This window comes from Micropterus dolomieu, linkage group LG09, assembly GCF_021292245.1.
Source record: "Micropterus dolomieu isolate WLL.071019.BEF.003 ecotype Adirondacks linkage group LG09, ASM2129224v1, whole genome shotgun sequence".
Taxonomy (NCBI): Eukaryota; Metazoa; Chordata; class Actinopteri; order Centrarchiformes; family Centrarchidae; genus Micropterus; species Micropterus dolomieu.
The window spans coordinates 12,473,255-12,493,066 of NC_060158.1; the positions used below are offsets into that span (position 1 = coordinate 12,473,255).

Here is a 19,812-nt window from a genome sequence, read left to right on the forward strand (position 1 = left end):
CTGAACCATGTATTGGCTTGTAATCTGTAAGGTCAATCATATGTACATTGTGTAAATTCTTATATAAAAGCTGGTATTCAAACAGCGGCTAGGGCGTGGTCAGCACAAACAAATAAAGGCAGGTCGCTAATAAAAGCCAGGTAAAAAACACATTGATGAGGGTGAAGTAACTTGTAGCCCATATTGATTTTATTAAGACAAGGTAGCTACAAGTGCTTGTCAGTAGTTAAAAGAAATAGTTTCACATTTTATGGATTGCGGTGCACAGGAAAAATACAGATTGCAGCCTACTAGATTAGCTTTGCACAAAGACAGGAAATGGAGAGAAACTGCTAGCCTGACTCTGTCCAATGGAAATAAATGTGTTAATTTTTACATATTGGTTTTTGCAGAGACCAAACAAACATAAATATAACATTATAATCAGTGCGCTTGAGAGGTACTGGTAGGTGGATTTTGTTACCTTTGGACAAACCCAGGCTAGCGGTTTCCCTGTTTCCACTCTTTGTGCTAAGCTAAACTAACCAGCTGCTGGCTGTAGCTTCATATTTACAATACAGACAAGATGGCGGTATTGATCTTCTCATCAGATTCTCGACCAGAAAGCAATTAAGTGTATTTCCCAAAATGTCATGCTAGTGCTTTGAAGATAGGCAGTGAAAATCAGTCAGTCACTGTGTTTGGGGAAAATAGCAACATATTTACATTTTATACTGACAATACTGAGTTTGGTGCTGAGTTCTAAAATGTTGAAGTAAGTCAAAAATACTGTTTAACTTCTAAGTTAAGCATTTTTGTACATGAAACATGAAAAAACTTTTTATTTCTTTCCAGTAAAACATATTAAACAATCCAGTTAATGAAGGCAAGTTGGCTCTCACAGTCTAACACATTCATAGATGTCTACACCTGCACTTGGCCAAATAATTACAGTTTACTCTTTCTTCTGCCCCCAGATATAAGAAGTGTGAGAGGATTGAGAAAGCAAAGATTGAGCGCATTGTCAAACCATTAAAAGGTATGTCTCTATTTAGATTATTCTCATTGGTCTCCCTGAGTGAATATTTCTTGTTTGATTTGCTGTAATCATGTCTTTAAGTTAACAGAAATAACAAATTCAACAACACATCACAAATATTTAGTTTGTTTACAAAATTAATCACGGGGCTCCTTTTTCTTAGTCCAGGCAAGGCGGCTGTCAGGAGGGTCAGAGGAGGGATCGTCCTCCATGGCGCCTGGAGTCAGAAAACTGTCCCTGCGTAACATCGCACCACGCTCCTACAGCAGCCTGCTGAAGTCTGAATCTGAAGAAGAGGAGGGAGAAGAACAAGAGGAGAAGGCAGATAAATCAACAGTCAAGCCAAATGTAGTTGCTACTAGCAACCAAGGTAACTGAAGCTTTGTTTTTGCAGATTATGGTTTGAAGATCTCTGACGATAATTTCAGAGCTTTGTTGCAGAGAGAGAGTGCCTCACAAATTATCCAAAGTTAATATTCTTGACATAGAACAGATAGCAGTTTGTCAAGTCCGTGCTTTTCACCCAACAAGGGCAGTATTATTTTCGAAAGTAGTATTTGAATGACAATCAGAATTGTATCTTAGATCTGTTTATCTTTTTTTGGAGATCTTGCTCCTCAAGATGGCGGCTCACTGCCGTACGACCCTCCAGCTGAGGTGGTGAAGCACCGCCGGCCGTTCTCCAGAGGAGCCGGGAGCAGACCCAGGGCTTCCAAGGTAAAAACATGCAGCAGATTTTCCTCCTCGTGTCCAGTGTACCACCTAATCAAACCTGGGTCAAGTTGTATTTTTGGAAAAGTTTTTTGGCTCATATTGATAGTCTGTTGAACTTCCAGATAGGTGGTGTTTAAAAAATGCTACCACAACAAAAAACACAAATTTGTCAGAATAAACACAATTTATTATTTCCAAATAATACTTTGCCCAGGTCTGCATATCACTTTTTTTCATTTTAATTTTACCATCTGCATTGGCATGAGTGATTTCTAATAACCTCTTTCAAATTCAGCCTTGCTCATCTTCCTTTCCTGACTCTTAATTTCTCCTTCATATTAAACACCTTGCATGTGCTTAAGCTCATGTTTTTATAAATTATGGGCGAATTAAGCGGTGTTCTTGCTTTTCTTTGAGGTAGAAGCACAACTTACACTCCCTGTTCAGTTTCTGTTTGAGGCAGTACTTCATTTTTATGCTCGCATAAGTTTTGGGCTAACTTGTTCAGATAGCCACGACTAGCCAGTCTCCAGAATTTAAAATGTAATCTGTATCTTGGCTATCATAACTAGAAGGAAGAACTTGTGTCATGTTTAAATGAACATTTAGCTCACACGAGTTTATTATTTTCCTATGTGACCGTACATCTACAGTACAGCACTATCCATGGCTAACAACAGGGTTTCTGCCAGGGACGTTTCATCAAGAGGAGGCCCATGGTTAAAATTAAGACTGGGGCGATTCCGACGTAGTCCGTTAAAATGTATTTCTTCAACGCCTTCATGTTAAAAGTAATTTCTGCCCTGCTGCTGTCGTGGTAACGTAACTTTACACTTATGTCATCCAACTTTCGGCCGTTTTATATTTTCTGTAAAACAGCCGAACGTTGTTTTAACGGCCACGAATGAGCGAGACGATAGCTGAATCTAACAACAATCTGTGACTGTCTGTGAGTCGTTTTAGTTATTTTCTTTGCCCCACACTGATGCAGAAATACATTTGATTATAATACTGCATATTACTCAATATTTAAATAAATCCATGTCAGGAACATTTAAAGTTTTAAGTAAAGTAGCCTAATTAATGTCTGTTATTGTTGTTATTATCACAACACATCAGTGATGTGGACATTTGATTCATTGTAAGATATGCTACTATTGTCATTATTCTAATTTGCTTGTGTTGTGTTTTTGATATTAATTTAGGATATATTGATATGTTAATCGGGTAATAGGCAACTTTTTTTTTCTTTAGAATACACAAAAATAGTCATTAGATTAATCGATATAATAATCGACTTGAAAAATAATCGTTATATACAGCCCTAGTTAAAATAATAGCCAATCACAAAGAAAGAAATCATCTTAACATTAAATTAGCAAAATAACAATCGCAATATGATAAATACAAAAAGTAATAACGCGTTCAGTTTAATTCAGAAAGATATCTTAGGAAAAAAAATTTTTTTTGAAAGATTTTTTTTTCAAAACCTAACGATACAAACAAACAAACAATAGCATAAGCCTTAAAGTGTAAGTATATTTTCTATGATTACTTTGATTATAAGTATAGTCACCATTGCTCCCTAACACCATTCATTACAATGTTGGGCTGTCAGTCTTTGTCTTAACTTTAGTTAAGCTGAAGCTTAACTCTTGGCTGTGCTGTCTGACTCTTTGCTTCTGCTTATTCTAGATGGCATGCACATTTGACTTCTTCAAGTCACTTGCCAATCTAATCGAGCAAAATTGTGAATTTAGAACAGTTTGCTCGTCTATACGGTTAAAGCTCTTTGCTCTGTCATAAAATAATCGTTTTGCTTTTTTTAACCTTTTGAATCTGCATTACTTGAATCTTCTGCCATTCTTCATAAGAAATTCCCTCTTATACCCCTCTTATATGTGACGACACTGTTCGCAAATGTTGAATTCATCTCCATCTCTGTTTGTTGGTTGTGAATTGGTAGTGCTGATTTTGTGCATACACCAAAATATTTTTGGGTAACTGGCAGAAATTGCTTTACAGCTAACCTCCACGATAACGGCATTGCACCTTGTGTGAGGACACACAATTCAAAATTTGAAACATGGTCTGAGGTCATAGCAACTGTGTGCTGCTCCTCATTGATGATTAACTAATTGGTTTGTGTTGCCACAAGCCAAAAACTCTACCTTCCTCCTCCTTCTGAAACACACCAGGAACTAAGGAAGCCATCCCATTTTGAAGACAAGAATAAAGAGGAAACAAGTACACAAAATCCATAGCGTGTGGTCTACACATTTGGCATTACAAAGTGATATGGGGCGTTTCTTGGTTTCGCTCAATTCATGGGTGGCTCTTTGTTTTGCTAGTGGCAGATTTGTCCACAATGCAGCGTAGGAGTGAAATGGCAACTTTCTTAAGAAGAGCTCAGCAGAATGTTAACAGACGACAAGGGTGTAGGTTTTGTTTTAACATTAGAGGTGATGCATATTAAGCGAGGGGTGTGTGGGTCTTCTTCCTGAAAAAATTGAGCTTTAAAAATCTAATTTCCTGCATTCTGGTGAATTTTTCTGTTTCAGTTTTTGCCCATTCTGCATCAGTTTATGTTGGAAATGACCTTAATTATGTAAACACAGAATTCAGTCAACACATGTAGTTCCCTCTTCCTTTTTGTCTTTTGTTTGGGAAAGTACTCTATACTTTGTTGTAGTTGACAGACTACACTACTGCCTTTTGGTTTATGTTATTGTGTCTGTAATTTGCAGCTGACTGTTAACCGTTCGTGTACCAATTACATTGATCAGATACTGAGAGACAATAGTGGTTATATCATTTTTTAATCAAAATTGTGTGCAATTCAGTAGTCGCTGGATAGTAGGAAGAAAGAAATGTGCCTTCCCTAATTGTACGCCCTTGGTTGTGGACAGTTTGCCGGTGGGCGCAAAAGACAGGCTTAGACCTTCCTTTTTTTTTCTTTTTTTAAAAAATACAACATGCATCTACAAGAATGTAATGACGCACGCACCTTTGAAACTGCGCATTTAAATATCTGCATGTACATGCTAGGTACATCTGAAGGCATTGTATGTGCATGTGTCTGAAATTTAAACTAAAATTGCTGTGTCAGTGGGTTCATGAAATTTTTGCTGCCTCCTAGAAGTTTGGACATTTGAGATTTATGTATTTCCCCCTTTTTAAATATAAAAATAACCCATCTTAACCTGAACAAGACATGACATTAGATTAGAGATAATTAATAGCCTTACAACATAGGACTCTACTAAATATATACATAGAGAAAGTCTTAGATGTTTGAGTTCAGCTCATGATGAATGGGGGCAAAAACAAAAGTGTTGCATTTATAATTTTGTTCGTTGTATATTCTATCAATCTGAATGTACAGCAGCAGCACCCTGCATATTACCTCTTCTGAAACTAGCAGACTGAGAGAACACCACCACACATCTTATCATGAACTCCTTTGTGTTGTTCCAGGTGTAGATAAGGCGGTGTAAATCTATAATTTTTGTGACATTTCTCGTATCAAAAGTGGAAGATTTTTTTCTCATGTTTGATCTGTACTGCTTACACATCAAAGGCATTTTTTAATCACACTAAACATGACAAAGTATTTGTATGTCTGTTAACAGTAGCTGAACCTCTAAAGAAGTGTCAAAAAAGGACAAACTAGATGTTTTTGTGACTATATAGTTGCCTTTGAACTGGGGACTTGTGTGTACACCTCTACTGCTGCTTTCGTGCATTTGCTAAACTTTCTCGACCTTTTCTTACTTCTTATTCCCGGCTAACACATTACTCTCAAAGACACATTTCTCCCCTTTTCTGTCACTTTGGCTGCTGCCGGTCGCCGCCTCTGCATGTCACTAGTATCAGTGTTACTTTGGAACGTGTCGTGCTGGTTGGCTTAGGCAGTCCCCTCCTCCACAGGAACAGGAGAACACGGAGGAGACGGAGCCCAGAGAAACCAGCCCATCCAGGAGCCCAATGCCGAAGCTGCAGCAGCAGCTACAAATACACTTACACCGTCTGCCTGATTTTATCCTGCGGTCTGCTCTGTCTTTGCCGCAGCAGTTGCCCCAGTGTCTGGATCAGTGTGCTGCACAGTCACATCCAAAATTGTCCCAGCTTGTAACGCAGCCTGCTATTTCACCTTCCACTACACACTGTCCTCCAGAATTGTCCCAGCCTGTAACGCAGCCTGCTATTTCACCTTCCACTACACAATGTCCTCCAGAATTGTCCCACCCTGTAACGCAGCCCGCTTCTCCACTTTCACCACATCCCATAACAGACTCTCTGCTGTTACGTTTGCACCGTTTGCCCCAGTCTGTGGTGCAGTCAGCATTGCATTTGCACAACTATATATTGTCATCATCTCAACAACAGCGCCAGTCCATACTCCACTCATCTCTGACAGAGGTTTCGTCAAAGTTGTGTTTTCAGGGACATCCAAAGTCTGAGCAAAAAGCAGATGCTTTGACTGATGCATGCAGAGCTAGCAAAGATGCGGTGCGTAAAACTGTGCAAGTGCTTCCTCAGACTGTCGATCCACTCACAGAGTTACAGGAGAGCACGCAAATGAAGCAGGAGGACAAACGAGGGGATCCGCCTGAAGAGGAGGAGGAGGAGGACGGCAACGATTCTGTTAAAGAGACGGTGCTGCAGAACTGTCCAACAACTGATCCACACTATGTCCTTCGTTCCCAGAATCCCGCAGAGTGTGCGTCAGTGAACACCCTGCCAGGGTTAACTAACGGATTTCCCCAAAGGGGCCTGCAGAACAAGTACAAGATCCGCGTGGATTTCAAGGTGAGTTTTTGCACTAGTGTTGAGTGGCATTTTTATATTACTCACTGGGGTGTATATGAAATTGACGGTATGTTGCTGTTCATCACTAGAATTACGTTTACAAATGACACAAGTTATTTAGAGACTTGAAAAGAGAGACAATCAAACTTCAGCATTAAAAAAAAACCCCATCTCTCTGGGGTTATGACTTGTAATATTCCCTGCACCACTCTAAAATAAAATGAACATAAGTAGGTGTCTCATTTCATTAGGCTATTTTAGTGCACTGTAAATAAAGTCCTGTACTTTATTTGATGGAGCGTCAGAGTAAAATTTTATTCACTTTTGCCCCCTTTTACTAGAAGTGAAGGCACTCACTACAGTAAGGCACTTGAGGTAAAAGTGTCCACCAGATGATTAGAATAAGTTCCTGCCCCTTTGCAGAAATAGAAATACCAACAGTCTTTTATTTTTCTAGCTTTGAAGCATGAACTACAAATCTCTTGGTGTTATATAAATTGCATACATCCTGGTGTAAGAAATTAACAAGACCAGCCATGCTACTAGTATTACTTATGGGATCATTATGAAGCCGCTTATTTTAACGAGTTTGATTCGCGTTAATGAGCCCATGTGTCCACAAAATACCAAAGTAGAAACTGATCACTTTTCTCTTGCTTTTTTTTCTTGCCCTGCTTCCACAAGGAGGACTGTGCTGTACAGAACGTATGGCTAATGGGCGGCCTCAGCGTCCTGACATCAGTCCCCACCACACCACAACCCATCTGCCTGCTCTGCTCCAGTAAAGGACGACATGAGGTAATTCAGCTCTTGATCACAGCCTGAGTAGTCTGGCAAAGTACGGAAAGTGTTACTGATGATAAATATCTCCAAGCCCATGTTTGCAACATTTTGGTGCTGTGCCATGCTAATAATAACATTTCTGTGACTAAGCTGGTCTCCTTTGGTCTCTCTCTTCTATCAGATGATATTCTGCCAGATCTGCTGTGAGCCTTTCCACAGTTTCTGCCTCTCACCAGAGGAGCGCCCCATGAAGGGGAACAAGGAGAACTGGTGCTGCAGGCGCTGCAAATTCTGTCATGTTTGTGGCCGTCAAAGCAAGAACACAAAGGTATGCGACCCCTCAGTTAAAACCAAAAAAAAAAAAAAGCATCTCTAAATGTGATGTAACTGTGGTAGAACAATAGTCTGTATGAACACAGAAACAGGCTTTGCAGATTTCCCCCCTGGACAGTGTTTCTGTGTTGAGCTGCAGTAGAAAGATAGAAATATAGAAAGAAAATGGAAATTTGTACTAAAGTAACTTTGGAAGATATTCACTTGATTTTACAAACTCAGAATGCTGAAGTCTCATGTTAGCTTCAGATGAACAAGGACTGTGGATTTTGTCCCACATATCTTACACTGAAAGGGCATTAGGAAGGGATCTGTAAAGGCCCAGTATAAACATAAAACATAAATACAGCAAGCAAAACCTGTTTGTGTTCTTGTGGGCACCTGGCTATTGTTTTAAGACAGATTTTAATTGTGATCCTATGCATTTGAAATTTTCATGACATTAACGCTGAACAATGAATCAAAATCTTACCAAAATCACTATGTCCTACTGCAACTTTCAAATTGCAGGAGGTACAATTTAAAATAAAAAAAAGGCAAAATGTGTCAAAATACCATTTTATATGAAATATTTTGTCCTGCATAGATGTCCTGACCTACACATCATGTTCTACAGACCAAAGAAAACAGCTTTTGTTTGGTACAGATCTTTGCAAAAATTACACCATAATCATTAAAATTTATTGAAAATGAGAATAATTATATAAAAATTATCATTCCCTGCAATATCCCAAATCATATCGAGTTATTAGCTGCAATTAGATATTTTTTGAAAATTGTTCAGGCCTAGCGAACATTCACAATCACACAACTAATATGAATAACAATAAATATTTAATTTAACTGCAAATGATACATGCATGTTGGCATGTATCTATCTGTATAATTTTTTTGTGGGGAAATGTATAGATGGAAAGAGTATTTGGAGGATATTAACATTATCTGTTTTGTTTTGTACACAGACATATTTGGTTTTCAGCTTCATATAAATTTTTTATATTTTATTTAATCTGCTATAAAAGTATAACTTCTGTATTTAACATGCTACATTTTCTAGACTTATTGTGTCTAAAGATATTGCACATGAGATTTTAGGAGTGTGAGAGTGTGAAGGCATGGGTGGTAGTCAAATATTTAACCTATAATTAATGTGCCTTGTGGTTTTTTTCCCCTCTCTAGCCTGTGTTGCAGTGCAGGAGATGCCAAACCTCCTACCACCCTTCCTGCCTGGGACCGACTTACCCCAAACCTATGAACTGCAACATGCCTTGGGTAAGTGGTTAAATATGAAATATTTGAAATATTTAGGAATATAGGAATCTCTGTGCCATGTCTTAGGGATATCGAAAGTCTGAAATTGTCTTAAAATGTCAAATAAACATTTTTTTGTTGTTGTAGGTATGCATGACATGCATTCGGTGTAAAAGCTGTGGCGTGACTCCTGGAAAGAGCTGGGACTTGGCCTGGAACCACGAGCAGGACCTCTGTTCTGACTGCACTGTTCTCCATAACAAAGGTAAGACCTCTGAGAGACACCAGTGTTTTCTGAAGGCTTTGCAGACATATTTGTGAAAGCTCAATAAATACATTGATCCTTGGATGCAAACCTCCCAGACTTGGTGATAAGTTAACCAAACAAGTTCAAAGTTGATTAGAAGGATGACCTGGACCTGTGTGTGTGTTTACAATTCAAATGTGTAGCACTGATGATATGATCTGTATTTATATCAGGTAATTTCTGCACCGTCTGCCACAAGTGCTACGGCGACAAGAAGCAACAAACACAGATGATTCAGTGTTCAAAGTGCAGCCACTGGATTCATTATACATGTGAAGGACTTTCAGGTAGGTAACGCTGCGTTTATTCATAAATGAAACTTCAAAGTGATCCAGAGTTTTCATTCCAGCCAAATACCTGTTTTGGTTGACAGGTTTTGTGTTTTGCTAGATTAAAACTGTTTTCCATCTTAAGTTACAGTACATAGAAGAATATGATAACTGATAATGTGAGAATTAATAAAATTTTGCACAATGAAACATCTGTTTTGCTCTTGCGTGTTAAAGAACACAAGAGTGCATTACTAAATTTTAACTATGTCTTTACTACTCAAGGAGGGAAATTAATACTTTTCATTAATTAGAATTCTCAGACTATTTATACATGTAGAACAGATCTAATAATCTACAATATATCCTCTAACGTGTGTCTGTTTGTCATCACAGACGAGCTGTTTGGTTTGCTGTCAAGCCAACCGGAAGAAGAAGTGCTCTTCACCTGTTCACCCTGCAGCCAGCACCGAACTGAACACAGCAGCTTGAAGGTGGAGCTGCAGAGCAGGCTGATAGCAGGGCTGAAGGAGGTGCTCACTGACCTCCTCTGTGACCAAGCCACACAGCACCTCCTCATCTGTAAAGCGGTAAGTGGTACCCAAAAGCCCTGTCCTTTTTGACATTTTTATTTTTAAAAAGTCAACTTGTGCTTTCAAGCTTTTATTTTCCCTTAAAAAGTGCCCTAATATGTTTTATTTCAAATCATATTGTTGTTTTTGTGTTTTCTACCTGATAGCTGAATGTTTTGTCTTATTTAAACTGTTGTTTTTGTTTGTCAGTGTCAGGAAACCAACACCACACACTTTGACAGGGAGCAACAACAAGTCTGTGATCTACAAGCAATGGAGAAGAAGTTTGAAGGGGGCGGTTACACCTCAATAGTGAGTATATTCTTTCTGATAAATTGCTAATTATGCGAACCAACACAGGGTGATTTTTACCTGTTTCATGTCTTACCAAAGCAGTCGGTAATAAATATAAATACCATATTTCTTAATTTCTTTGTCTTTGAAGCTCTTGTGAGATGCTGTTGATTGGAGCCCTGACCTCTTTGTATTTGTATTTTCGCGCTCTCAGAAAGCTTTCCATGCGGATGTCGCCTCTGTGATGAGGAAGTGGCTGAAGGAGGAGGAGCTTCTCCCTGAGCACCAGAGAACGACGAGCCAGGCCAGAGCACACTATGTCAAAGTAAGCTTCCCTCCCCTTCCCAAATCTCCCATAGTTTTAGTTTATTTTTAGAGACCTACGTTTCATTAATTTCCAGTGAAAGCTACATTTTCCTCAGTTTCTGTTTTCATGGTGACTTCCACTGGTTTGACTGGTTGGAATGTGGAGTTGAGTCACTGGACAAATGCACTGCAAAAAAGACTGAGTAAAATATAAAACAACCAAAAACAAGTTTTGTCCTTCAACCTAATTTTACCGTGCTTTGCCTTTGTTCTTAATTAAAAATGTGTTTTTCCTCACAGCTGATTGAGCGGGTTTTCAGTTGGTTTCCTGAACGCCATCTGAAAAAGTGGAACTCGTTCTCTGAGGAATTCCCAAGGTATATTCATAACCAAGTAAAATTAATTAAACATTATTATTTTTCCCTCATTATGTATATTTAAGCTCTGTGGCATTTGTTGAAGCTTTTAGGTGAGTGCTCAGTCTAGTGGACTGTAATTTAAATACTTGTATTAGATGGACGGTTGTCTCAAGTGTCTTCTCTGGCCTTCCCCTCTGTTTTACGGCTCTTATCTTTCACTCTGCAGTGGCATGCTCCCTGAGGCGGTCCTCCCACCATCCATGGAGCACAGCTATGCACAATGGCTGGAAAGGACATACCAGCCGAAGGAGTCCAGGGGCCCACAGGCGGGGAAAACTGAGTCTGTGCTGTCCTCAGTCGCTACACTGCAGTCTGGTGTATCGCACCCTCTTTATTCACATGGTATGGAAACTGTTCTGCCTGTTCTGTATCATGTCTGCTGAGGAATGTGATCTTAGTCAGAACCTTTGGACATATAACTTCTGTTCATTTCTAGTAGGGAAGGATCACATTTTTACAGGTTTCACATTTGCAAATGACTTAAGACTGACTTAAATAGCAAACACGTTTATAATAAATGAAAGTATTTGTTATTCCAGAGATGAAGGCTCTCTAGCCAGCAGTGTTATCTAAAAATATCGATTTATTTGTAATAGTAATAATATTGATTATCGTATCAAACATATTTATCGGTTATCGTCGGCACTGAAATGCCCCAATGGTGCATCTCTAATTACTTCTCTTTCAATAAAATGTTTGTGTTCATTTTGTTTTCATTCATCCTCAAAGGTGAAATGAGTCATCCGGAAACTACCAAGACTGAAGATGTGAGGCAGTGTGCCCTTTGCCAACAATACGGAGACTCTGCCACGAGTGTGAGTAAAAATGTCTTACTCTGTTTTTGCGACTGCAAATAATATCAATTTTCAGAACATTAACACATTTAGGAAGTAGTAGAAATCCCTATTCACAAGATGTGTGTGTGTGTGTGCGTGTGTGTATGACCAACAGTCCACAACGCAAGATATTCAGCAGTTTTAATATAAAGTAAGAAGAAAGAAAAGCATCAAATTCTCCCATTTGTGTAGCTGCAACCATCAAATACGTGACCTTTTTGCTTAAAATGACTTAAATGCAGAATAACTGTTTGTTTCAGCTCCACTTACTGCATGCCACATAAAAAGTCAAATACTTGAATACAGAAACAGGCCATTAACTTTGCAGTGACAGTACATTACAAATGTTTTGGTTTGACTTTGTTCTTGTCTTTCCTTTCCTTGCATGTCATCTTTCAATGTAAAGGACGCAGGGCGGCTGTTGTACATGGGACAGAATGAGTGGTGCCATGTTAACTGCTGCCTTTGGTCTGCAGAGGTGTATGAGGAGAATAGTGCTCTTTTGCAAGTGCACAGCGCTGTCTCAAGAGGGCGCCACCTGGTAAGATAATCTCAGGAAAGAAAATAAATGGTGTTCATGATCTAGTAGCTAGATGTTTATTTGCAAGCTTGCTCCAAGTATTGTAGGATTGCAGTCTGCACAAAAAAACTGTGTGGAAAGTATTATGATATAATTGTAAGTTATTTAACATGATTGTTTTTTTGTCCTTCATTCTCCAGCGTTGTGATCGTTGTGGACAGTCAGGAGCCACTGTGGGCTGCTGTCTTGCCACCTGCCAGAGTAATTTTCACTTCATGTGTGCTCGTGCCCAGAACTGTGTGTTTCAGCAGGACAAGAAGATGTACTGCTTCAAACACAGAGATCTTATCAGTGTGAAGGTATGGACACAACCCCCACCCCTCCTCCATTTTTGTCAGAGGGGAAAGCCACACCTGCTGATTTTCTTTCTTTCTACATTGTGTTAATTTATGATTTACTTCCAGATGGTTTCTGGGAAAGGCTTTGAGGTTTCTCGGCGAGTTTATGTGGACTTTGAGGGGATTAATCTCAGAAGAAAGTTCCTCACAGGCCTAGAGCCAGAATCCATAAACATGACCATAGGTAAGAATATCAGTTTGGTGTTTGCTTTAGACACTTGACTCCTGTCCAGGGTATGTGTCTCCTAAAGGGATGAAATATTGCTGCTCTATATCAGACTGCCTTTGGTGTTTTGATAAGTATTCTTATAGTATTGTCTTCTATCTTTTTCCAGGCTCTCTGCAAATTCAGAAACTTGGTGTGTTGTCAGAGCTGTCGTCAAATGGGAGGATGCTGTATCCTGTCGGCTATCAGTAAGTGATCATTGTCATTATATGTCTTACTGATGTAATCTGGCTGGTTAAAGACCGGTTTGGAGTGCAGTTCTCATGAAAAAAGTACATAAAACAACACAAAGCTAGTTATTTCAAAACTTGGATTTTAGGTATTACTCCCATTTTTGCTTATTTATGTGAACTCATTCTTCTTCCCTTCCTTCTCTAGATGTTCGCGGTTGTACTGGAGCACTGTGGACCCTCGCAGACGCTGCAAATACACCTGTAAGGTGACAGAAGCGAGCACACCTCTCCCTGGTGAGGAACATGATCCGAGGTGGGACCAGGAAGAGAATCACACCATAGTCCACAGTCCCAGCCACCACAGAGGTCAGCAGGAACTATTTATTTTCTCTTTAAGATTCGTCCGTTGTCATTCACTTTATCAACACTCACAGAAATGTATTTTGCAAAAAATTACATATAACCCTAACCAAGCCCATATAACGATTGGGCTAAATTCTCCATTAAGATGGATCAAATTGTTTCCCTGAAATGTTTCTTTTTGCAACTTCGATAGTAGACGTACCTCTGGTCATATTGTATGACCAGTTGCTCTGTGTTTAGACTCTTATTTGTTTGACACCCTTTCTTCTTTGCCAGATATGGAGTCCCCAGATCGTTTAAGCTCCTCATCCAGCCCCATAAAGTCCACTACCCCATCTCCCAACCCTAAACAGCACAACACACCTGGATCCAAAAGTCCAGGTTACACACAGACCAGGAGACCAGCAGGAGGATCATCTCGACCTCTCCCATCTCCAGGTAAATAGGCTAAGATGACATATTTGAAAATGTTGTTATATAATTATATGTTTTCATAAACGTATATAAATATATCTATATTAATATGTTTTCATTTTCTCAGCATTGTGTAAAATGTGACACATCTTACTGTATTAAAGTGTACTGTGTTGTAGAAGACCCCATAAATTAGCATTGCTACATTTCCTTCAATCTTTGTTATTTGATGCTTTCAGGGTCCACGCTTCCCAAATCGCATCACATCCTGACATTGAGGGACCTGGAGGACACCCGTCGGCCTCGCAGGGTCTCATCAAGAAGCCGCTGCAGTTCCTCGCCAACAGACAGCGACCCGTCTGTGCCGATGACCCTCCGCTCTGGTGGCACCGTCAACTCCAGATGTGCCCTGTTCAGCTCTCCTCCAAGGTCGTCCAACTTGGGTTCAGCCTCGCCTCCTCTATCGCGCCAAAACTCAACATCACCAGTCTGGAGCTCCCCGCCTAGATCGAACTCCAGCATCTCTGCAGGGCTGTCACTTCGGCAAGGAGCCATCACGCACTCCCCCAGAGGGAGGCATAACTTCAGAATCACCACTCCAGTTTCTGCAGAGGTTCCCCAAGACTTCCTTGCATCATCGGAGGCGGAAGATGCAGCAGTGGCCACAACCAATGGGATCTCATTAGCCCCTGATAACCTGGAAGAGGAAGTAGCCCACCTGATGGCCCAGGACCTGCCGTACACTGTGTTTGACACTGACACAGAGGTTGCAGTGGCCTCCATGCTGAATGCTAAGCTTGAGTTTGACGAGGCTCTGCTCAGTGAGACAGTGGCACTTCATTGCGGGAGAGGAGAGGTGGAAGGTGTAGTGCAAGATGTGGAAATGCAGGAAGATAATCGGGAGAATGACTACGAAGATGAAGACTCGAGCCGTTACTTAAAATTTTCACGCACAGTGGTGTGTGACGCAGCTATCGGCTCGGACGCCTCCGGGCAGCTTCCCCCAACACAGTCGATCTCACAGTTAGATGGAGCAGACGGCGGGTCAGAGAGTGATGAAAGCGAGGCGGTCAACGATGAAGCTCAGGACACAGAAGAAGAAGACGAAGAGATTAAGATTCATACCAACCACAATACACCTACTAAACAGCTGACGGTTGCTCTAAAGAGGCTAGAGTCGATCTACACCGTGTCAACAGTTGAACAAGGAACAGCTGACCCGGAGTTTCAGGAACATTGTCCACCATGTGATGTTCTTAAACCAAGTTACTCGCACGATGACATGTCACTCCGTGAAGAAGAGGTCCTGATGAGCTCTGAAACCCTACCATCTCAAAATGAGGTGTTTTTGGATTCCGCTACAGGACATTTTATTTCTGCTGAAAGTGACGCTGTAATGTACCCAAATAACAAGGAAGTTGAGGATAAAGATGAAAGTAGCTCATCTGCCGACTCAGTTGGAGGATTTAAAGATGATTTGAATGACCCGGACTACTCTCCACAGCATACAACCAAAAAATCCCCCCCAGCACACATGAAAACCATCATTGTGAAGACTAAACGTCCAGCATCAAACCTCAAACGCTTGTCTCCAAAACTGTGTCTTCCACAGCAGCACAATCTCAATTTGCTGCTGCCCCCTCAACCTACACAGGCTGTAAATGATGCGTCGGCCTCCCCGGCTGCTGCCAGTATTTGTGCAGTTCCACGCACGGTCACTTCCCCCATTGTGATCAATGGTTTAAACGCTCTACCCATTCAGGGTGCCACACGGGGCAGAACCATCGCCATCCGTTTGGACAGCTCGAGGCCAGGAAGTCAGGGGCAAGTTGGGATTCAGAATCAAGCTGCAGCCACTAGCTCAACCCCGGCCCAGGCCCCCGCCCGTCAGGTCCTCCTGGTCAACCGTCAAGGTCAGATTCTGATCAAAGACCCGAGAACAAACACTTATCAGGCACTCAGTACAAATTCTCCTGCCTACAATAAAATAAGCCAGATTGCTAAGCTTCTCCACAGTGGTAATGCCTTGCAGCGCTCAGTCCCTCGTGTCATAATAAAGCCTCGTTCCAGCCCATCTGCCACCAACGTCCCTCCTGCCAGTAACCACACAGCAACGTCGGAGAGAAAATTCATCGTCAGAATGGTGCCTCTAAATAGCAGCGTGCCTCCAGCTCCCGCAACTCCTGTCTGTGTGCCGAGTGTTCCTGAAGCAAGTTTCTCCAATATTGAAGAGAGCACAGCCCAGGCTATTATCGACCGAGCCATGGCTACCCACCGCGACGAGCCAAAGACGAAACCCATCATCCTCAGTAACACTCGGCAGACAAGAGCCAGACATCGAAGACCGTCCCGTTTTCTGGACGAAGAGGTCTCGGATCAGTCACCAGCTGCAGGCTCAGAGTCTCCCAGTGGTTTACTCAATCAACCAAATTTCAACCTACAACCAACACCTGCTCCATGGCACCACCAGGTGAGGGTCAAGAGAGTATCATCGGTGTCTGAAAGGCCCTCCAGGAAGAAATCCAAGATGGACTTCTTGAGGGATCCCTCAAGTGAGCTGGATGAAGTTAATGAAGCCAGGTATTCAAAGATCTGATTATTCTCTTTTTTTCACTGCAGTGTACAAGAGTATAAAATTACCAAAATGTAAAAAAAAAAAAAAAAACTGTGCTGCAATTGACATTTAAGTTACTTCCTGGGGAAAAAATATTATAATGGCTGGAGCTAGCTATTTTCATTATTGGTTTGGTTGTTTAATGATAAACTACACATTATTATTTTGAATTTGCTCCATGATAATACTTAATATTTTGCTTAATTGTCTAACCTTAACGAAATATTAAAATCTTTACCTGTCCATTTACGTGCTGTCATCTTAAACATTCATGGTAGGTTCTCTTAACAAGGCCATCTACTGGTGTGTACCGAAGTCTTTCTTTACAAGTTCAGCTTCTCAGGCAGTGTATTATTCTCAAGATGTCTACCAGCCCTGCAGAAAAGTCCTGTAAACGAAGGAAGGAAGTGTACTTAACTACAATATTAACAGGGAAACCCAGCGGATGTGACTGAAAATAACTTAAATGCGTATTAATTTAATATTATACTGTTTCATTAAGTACACTTTGATAACCCTAATGAAGTTAACAACAGCAGCACTGCTGTTTGTGTGACACATTCTGTCACAAGTCTCAGGGATCAGTGTATGTTTACTGTGTCTTGTTTTCTTTCAAAAGACCGAGTCGTGTGAGAATGAAAGCTCCAACAATGAAGGATGTTCTTGACATGGACCAGAAGAATATGTCTGACGAGCCTGAGAAGATGAGGGTTATTGCTCCGCCTCCTCCTACGCCCTCCAGGTTAGTTCATCTTAAAGTTCCTGTAATTTAGAGCCTTATTATTATGTTGTAAAGAAACAATTAGGCAAATGGTTAACTCCAGGTTAGAGGAGTCTAGGGTGTGGAAACATCTTTTAAACAGAGAGAACTTTGCATTAACACCTATCTAACAACATTTTAAGGCCACATAACTTATCAAATAAGTTCTAACAAGACGTATTTCCTGCCAAAACAGGCTTATTTTGGAGATGAACAAAAAAAATCCTAGGTAAACAATTCTGATAATATCTTCAAATAGAGTGGTCTTGATAGAACCTGCCAATCTTGTTACTAAAAATGTACCAATCTCTCAATTTCAACATGCCCATAAATAATTTCTATGTGTTGATACATTTTTCTGCAAAAGTGTTAAAGTTACTTATTTGTTGGTCCTTTCTGCTCAGGCATCCTTGGGTTGAGAGTCCACCCACACATGCACAAACTAACATTCAGGGTAAAACACACACGTGGGTGAGCGCTCGCCATGGAGACCTCTCTGAATGGGGCCCTTATTCAGGTTTGTAACTAAACATATGTTTATTTATTTGAATCTCCAGTAGTTAAGATAATATCTTGTTCTTAAATTTGCCAGACAAATTCTAATTATTAAAAATTTTATTTATATAGTCGTTGCTTTGCAGGAAATGTTATAATTTTTACAATTCTGATTCATTTAATTCTACAGGTTTTAGCTCAGAAGAAGATGCACCTGCACCTAAATACAGAAAGAGGACATACATGAACCAGCCCCACCTGCGTTTTGAAATCACCAGCGATGATGGCTTCAGTGTTAAGGCGAACAGCATAGAGGGTAAAAGCTGCTGGTTTACTGTCCGACCGATATCACCAGCATGTGTGCGGTTTTGCCAGGTCTCTCACCTCATCTCTTTCCTTTCGTCAGTTGCCTGGCGCGCGGTGATTGACGGCGTCCTGGAAGCTCGATCGGGCTTCCACATGAAGCAGCTGCCTCTGGGTGTGATGACGGGGCCGCGGGTGCTCGGTGTCGTCCACGACGCCGTCATCTTCCTGCTGGAGCAACTGCAGGGGGCCACAAACTGCAAACGCCACCGCTTCAGGTTCCACCGCTGTGACGACATCGAGGAAGAGCTTCCCCTCAACCCGAGTGGCTGCGCTCGTTCGGAAGTCTACACACGGTACAGACGGTTACTTTTTGTCGTGACATAAGTGTAAATAAGGTTTCTTGAATTGCTTGGTTTCGTTGTTTCTGTTTCTTGTCTGTGATTTTAAATACAACTCACATTTGTATTTTCATTTCTCCTGTTTCTCTAATTAGGAAAGCGACTTTTGATATGTTTAACTTCCTGGCATCACAGCACAGAGAGCTCCCTGACATAGTAGGCCCTTTTGACGAAGAGGAAGATGAATTCCCACTAAAATCTTCCAGGTTAGGGGATACAATTTGTGCCACTTTCTTAATCCTAAAATTTGTTCCCGCTACGTACCACAAAAACAGGATTGTAAAGCTGTTATAAGGAAGTAATTTAGTAGATGCCATGTTCATGTTGATGCCACCTTTTCTGTGTCTCACTCTGACAGACGAGCCACCAGCAGTGAGCTCCCAATGGCAATGAGATTCAGACACCTGGAAAAAATCTCGAAAGAAGCAGTAGGAGTTTACAGGTAATGGCAACAAACGAAACAACAAGAAAAGCATGCGATTTTATTAATGTCCAAAATAATTTGTATGCTCAAATGTATTTAACCTGATTCCTGTTCTGTAATCCTCTTAGATCTGAAATCCATGGTCGGGGCCTTTTCTGCAAAAGGAACATTGACGCTGGGGAGATGGTGATCGAGTACGCCGGCACCGTCATTCGTTCTGTCTTGACTGATAAGCGGGAGAAATATTATGATGGCAAGGTTGGTTAACATTATACCCACTGCTGTTGTTTGAAGTCATTATCACAATGACAGAGTTTTTGTGTCATTATGCTACGTATTCATTCCAGTAGAAGTGTTTATAAGAAAAACATTGAGACTTAAACTGATGTGAGCTACCGCTTTTGGTAGCCCGTGTTGAAGAAATTAGTGATTTACTGTGCATGTGTACCTGGTAACGATCAAATACCTTAAAACAACGATGGACTTGCTTCAGGTGAAAACATACCTTCACATTAGTTGTAGCTGAGTTTTTAGTCCTTGAATATTTCAGTCCAGTTGACAACAGCCATTCCTACAGCAAATGCTTCCTTTATCTGAAATCAAACAGAACAGCAATAGAGCTTAACAGGGAGGTTCCGGATGTAAAAATCCCATTTTTATATTGTATTGGGATTTTGATTATGAGCCATAATTTCATAACCATCCAATATAGACTTACCACTAGCTATGAAGTTGTGATACGATAGTATATGCTGTAACCTGTAGAAGCTTCAAGTCCATGTCAAGTCAAAATGAGCATAATACCAC

General features: G+C 40.7%; 1 protein-coding gene and 1 long non-coding RNA gene across 4 annotated transcripts in view; one reads left to right on the top strand and one right to left on the bottom strand.

Annotated features, from left to right (window-relative positions):
* Nucleotides 1–19,812, top strand: part of kmt2ba (lysine (K)-specific methyltransferase 2Ba) — a 31,743-nt gene that overhangs the window by 10,518 nt on the left and 1,413 nt on the right. Inside the window, exons 7-35 of one of the 3 annotated variants that reach the window (XM_046057821.1) lie at nucleotides 957–1,018; nucleotides 1,182–1,388; nucleotides 1,626–1,735; nucleotides 5,663–6,544; nucleotides 7,232–7,342; nucleotides 7,509–7,655; nucleotides 8,840–8,932; nucleotides 9,059–9,176; nucleotides 9,392–9,505; nucleotides 9,884–10,077; nucleotides 10,270–10,371; nucleotides 10,568–10,678; nucleotides 10,960–11,036; nucleotides 11,245–11,420; nucleotides 11,808–11,893; nucleotides 12,321–12,455; nucleotides 12,635–12,793; nucleotides 12,899–13,016; nucleotides 13,168–13,246; nucleotides 13,437–13,597; nucleotides 13,871–14,032; nucleotides 14,248–16,588; nucleotides 17,242–17,364; nucleotides 17,787–17,899; nucleotides 18,068–18,193; nucleotides 18,284–18,536; nucleotides 18,677–18,787; nucleotides 18,940–19,023; nucleotides 19,134–19,263. In XM_046057821.1, the coding sequence (XP_045913777.1) occupies nucleotides 957–1,018; nucleotides 1,182–1,388; nucleotides 1,626–1,735; nucleotides 5,663–6,544; nucleotides 7,232–7,342; nucleotides 7,509–7,655; nucleotides 8,840–8,932; nucleotides 9,059–9,176; nucleotides 9,392–9,505; nucleotides 9,884–10,077; nucleotides 10,270–10,371; nucleotides 10,568–10,678; nucleotides 10,960–11,036; nucleotides 11,245–11,420; nucleotides 11,808–11,893; nucleotides 12,321–12,455; nucleotides 12,635–12,793; nucleotides 12,899–13,016; nucleotides 13,168–13,246; nucleotides 13,437–13,597; nucleotides 13,871–14,032; nucleotides 14,248–16,588; nucleotides 17,242–17,364; nucleotides 17,787–17,899; nucleotides 18,068–18,193; nucleotides 18,284–18,536; nucleotides 18,677–18,787; nucleotides 18,940–19,023; nucleotides 19,134–19,263 (6,685 nt within the window). Of the gene's footprint in view, nucleotides 1–956; nucleotides 1,019–1,181; nucleotides 1,389–1,625; nucleotides 1,736–5,662; nucleotides 6,545–7,228; nucleotides 7,343–7,508; nucleotides 7,656–8,839; nucleotides 8,933–9,058; nucleotides 9,177–9,391; nucleotides 9,506–9,883; nucleotides 10,078–10,269; nucleotides 10,372–10,567; nucleotides 10,679–10,959; nucleotides 11,037–11,244; nucleotides 11,421–11,807; nucleotides 11,894–12,320; nucleotides 12,456–12,634; nucleotides 12,794–12,898; nucleotides 13,017–13,167; nucleotides 13,247–13,436; nucleotides 13,598–13,870; nucleotides 14,033–14,247; nucleotides 16,589–17,241; nucleotides 17,365–17,786; nucleotides 17,900–18,067; nucleotides 18,194–18,283; nucleotides 18,537–18,676; nucleotides 18,788–18,939; nucleotides 19,024–19,133; nucleotides 19,264–19,812 lie in introns of all 3 variants that reach the window. The other 2 variants (XM_046057819.1, XM_046057822.1) reach the window with 2 other exon arrangements.
* Nucleotides 221–19,237, bottom strand: LOC123976036. The gene is made up of 3 exons (XR_006826225.1): nucleotides 18,262–19,237; nucleotides 16,861–17,010; nucleotides 221–1,304 (listed from the first exon to the last, which is right to left on the bottom strand). It is a non-coding gene; the product is annotated as an uncharacterized LOC123976036 (long non-coding RNA).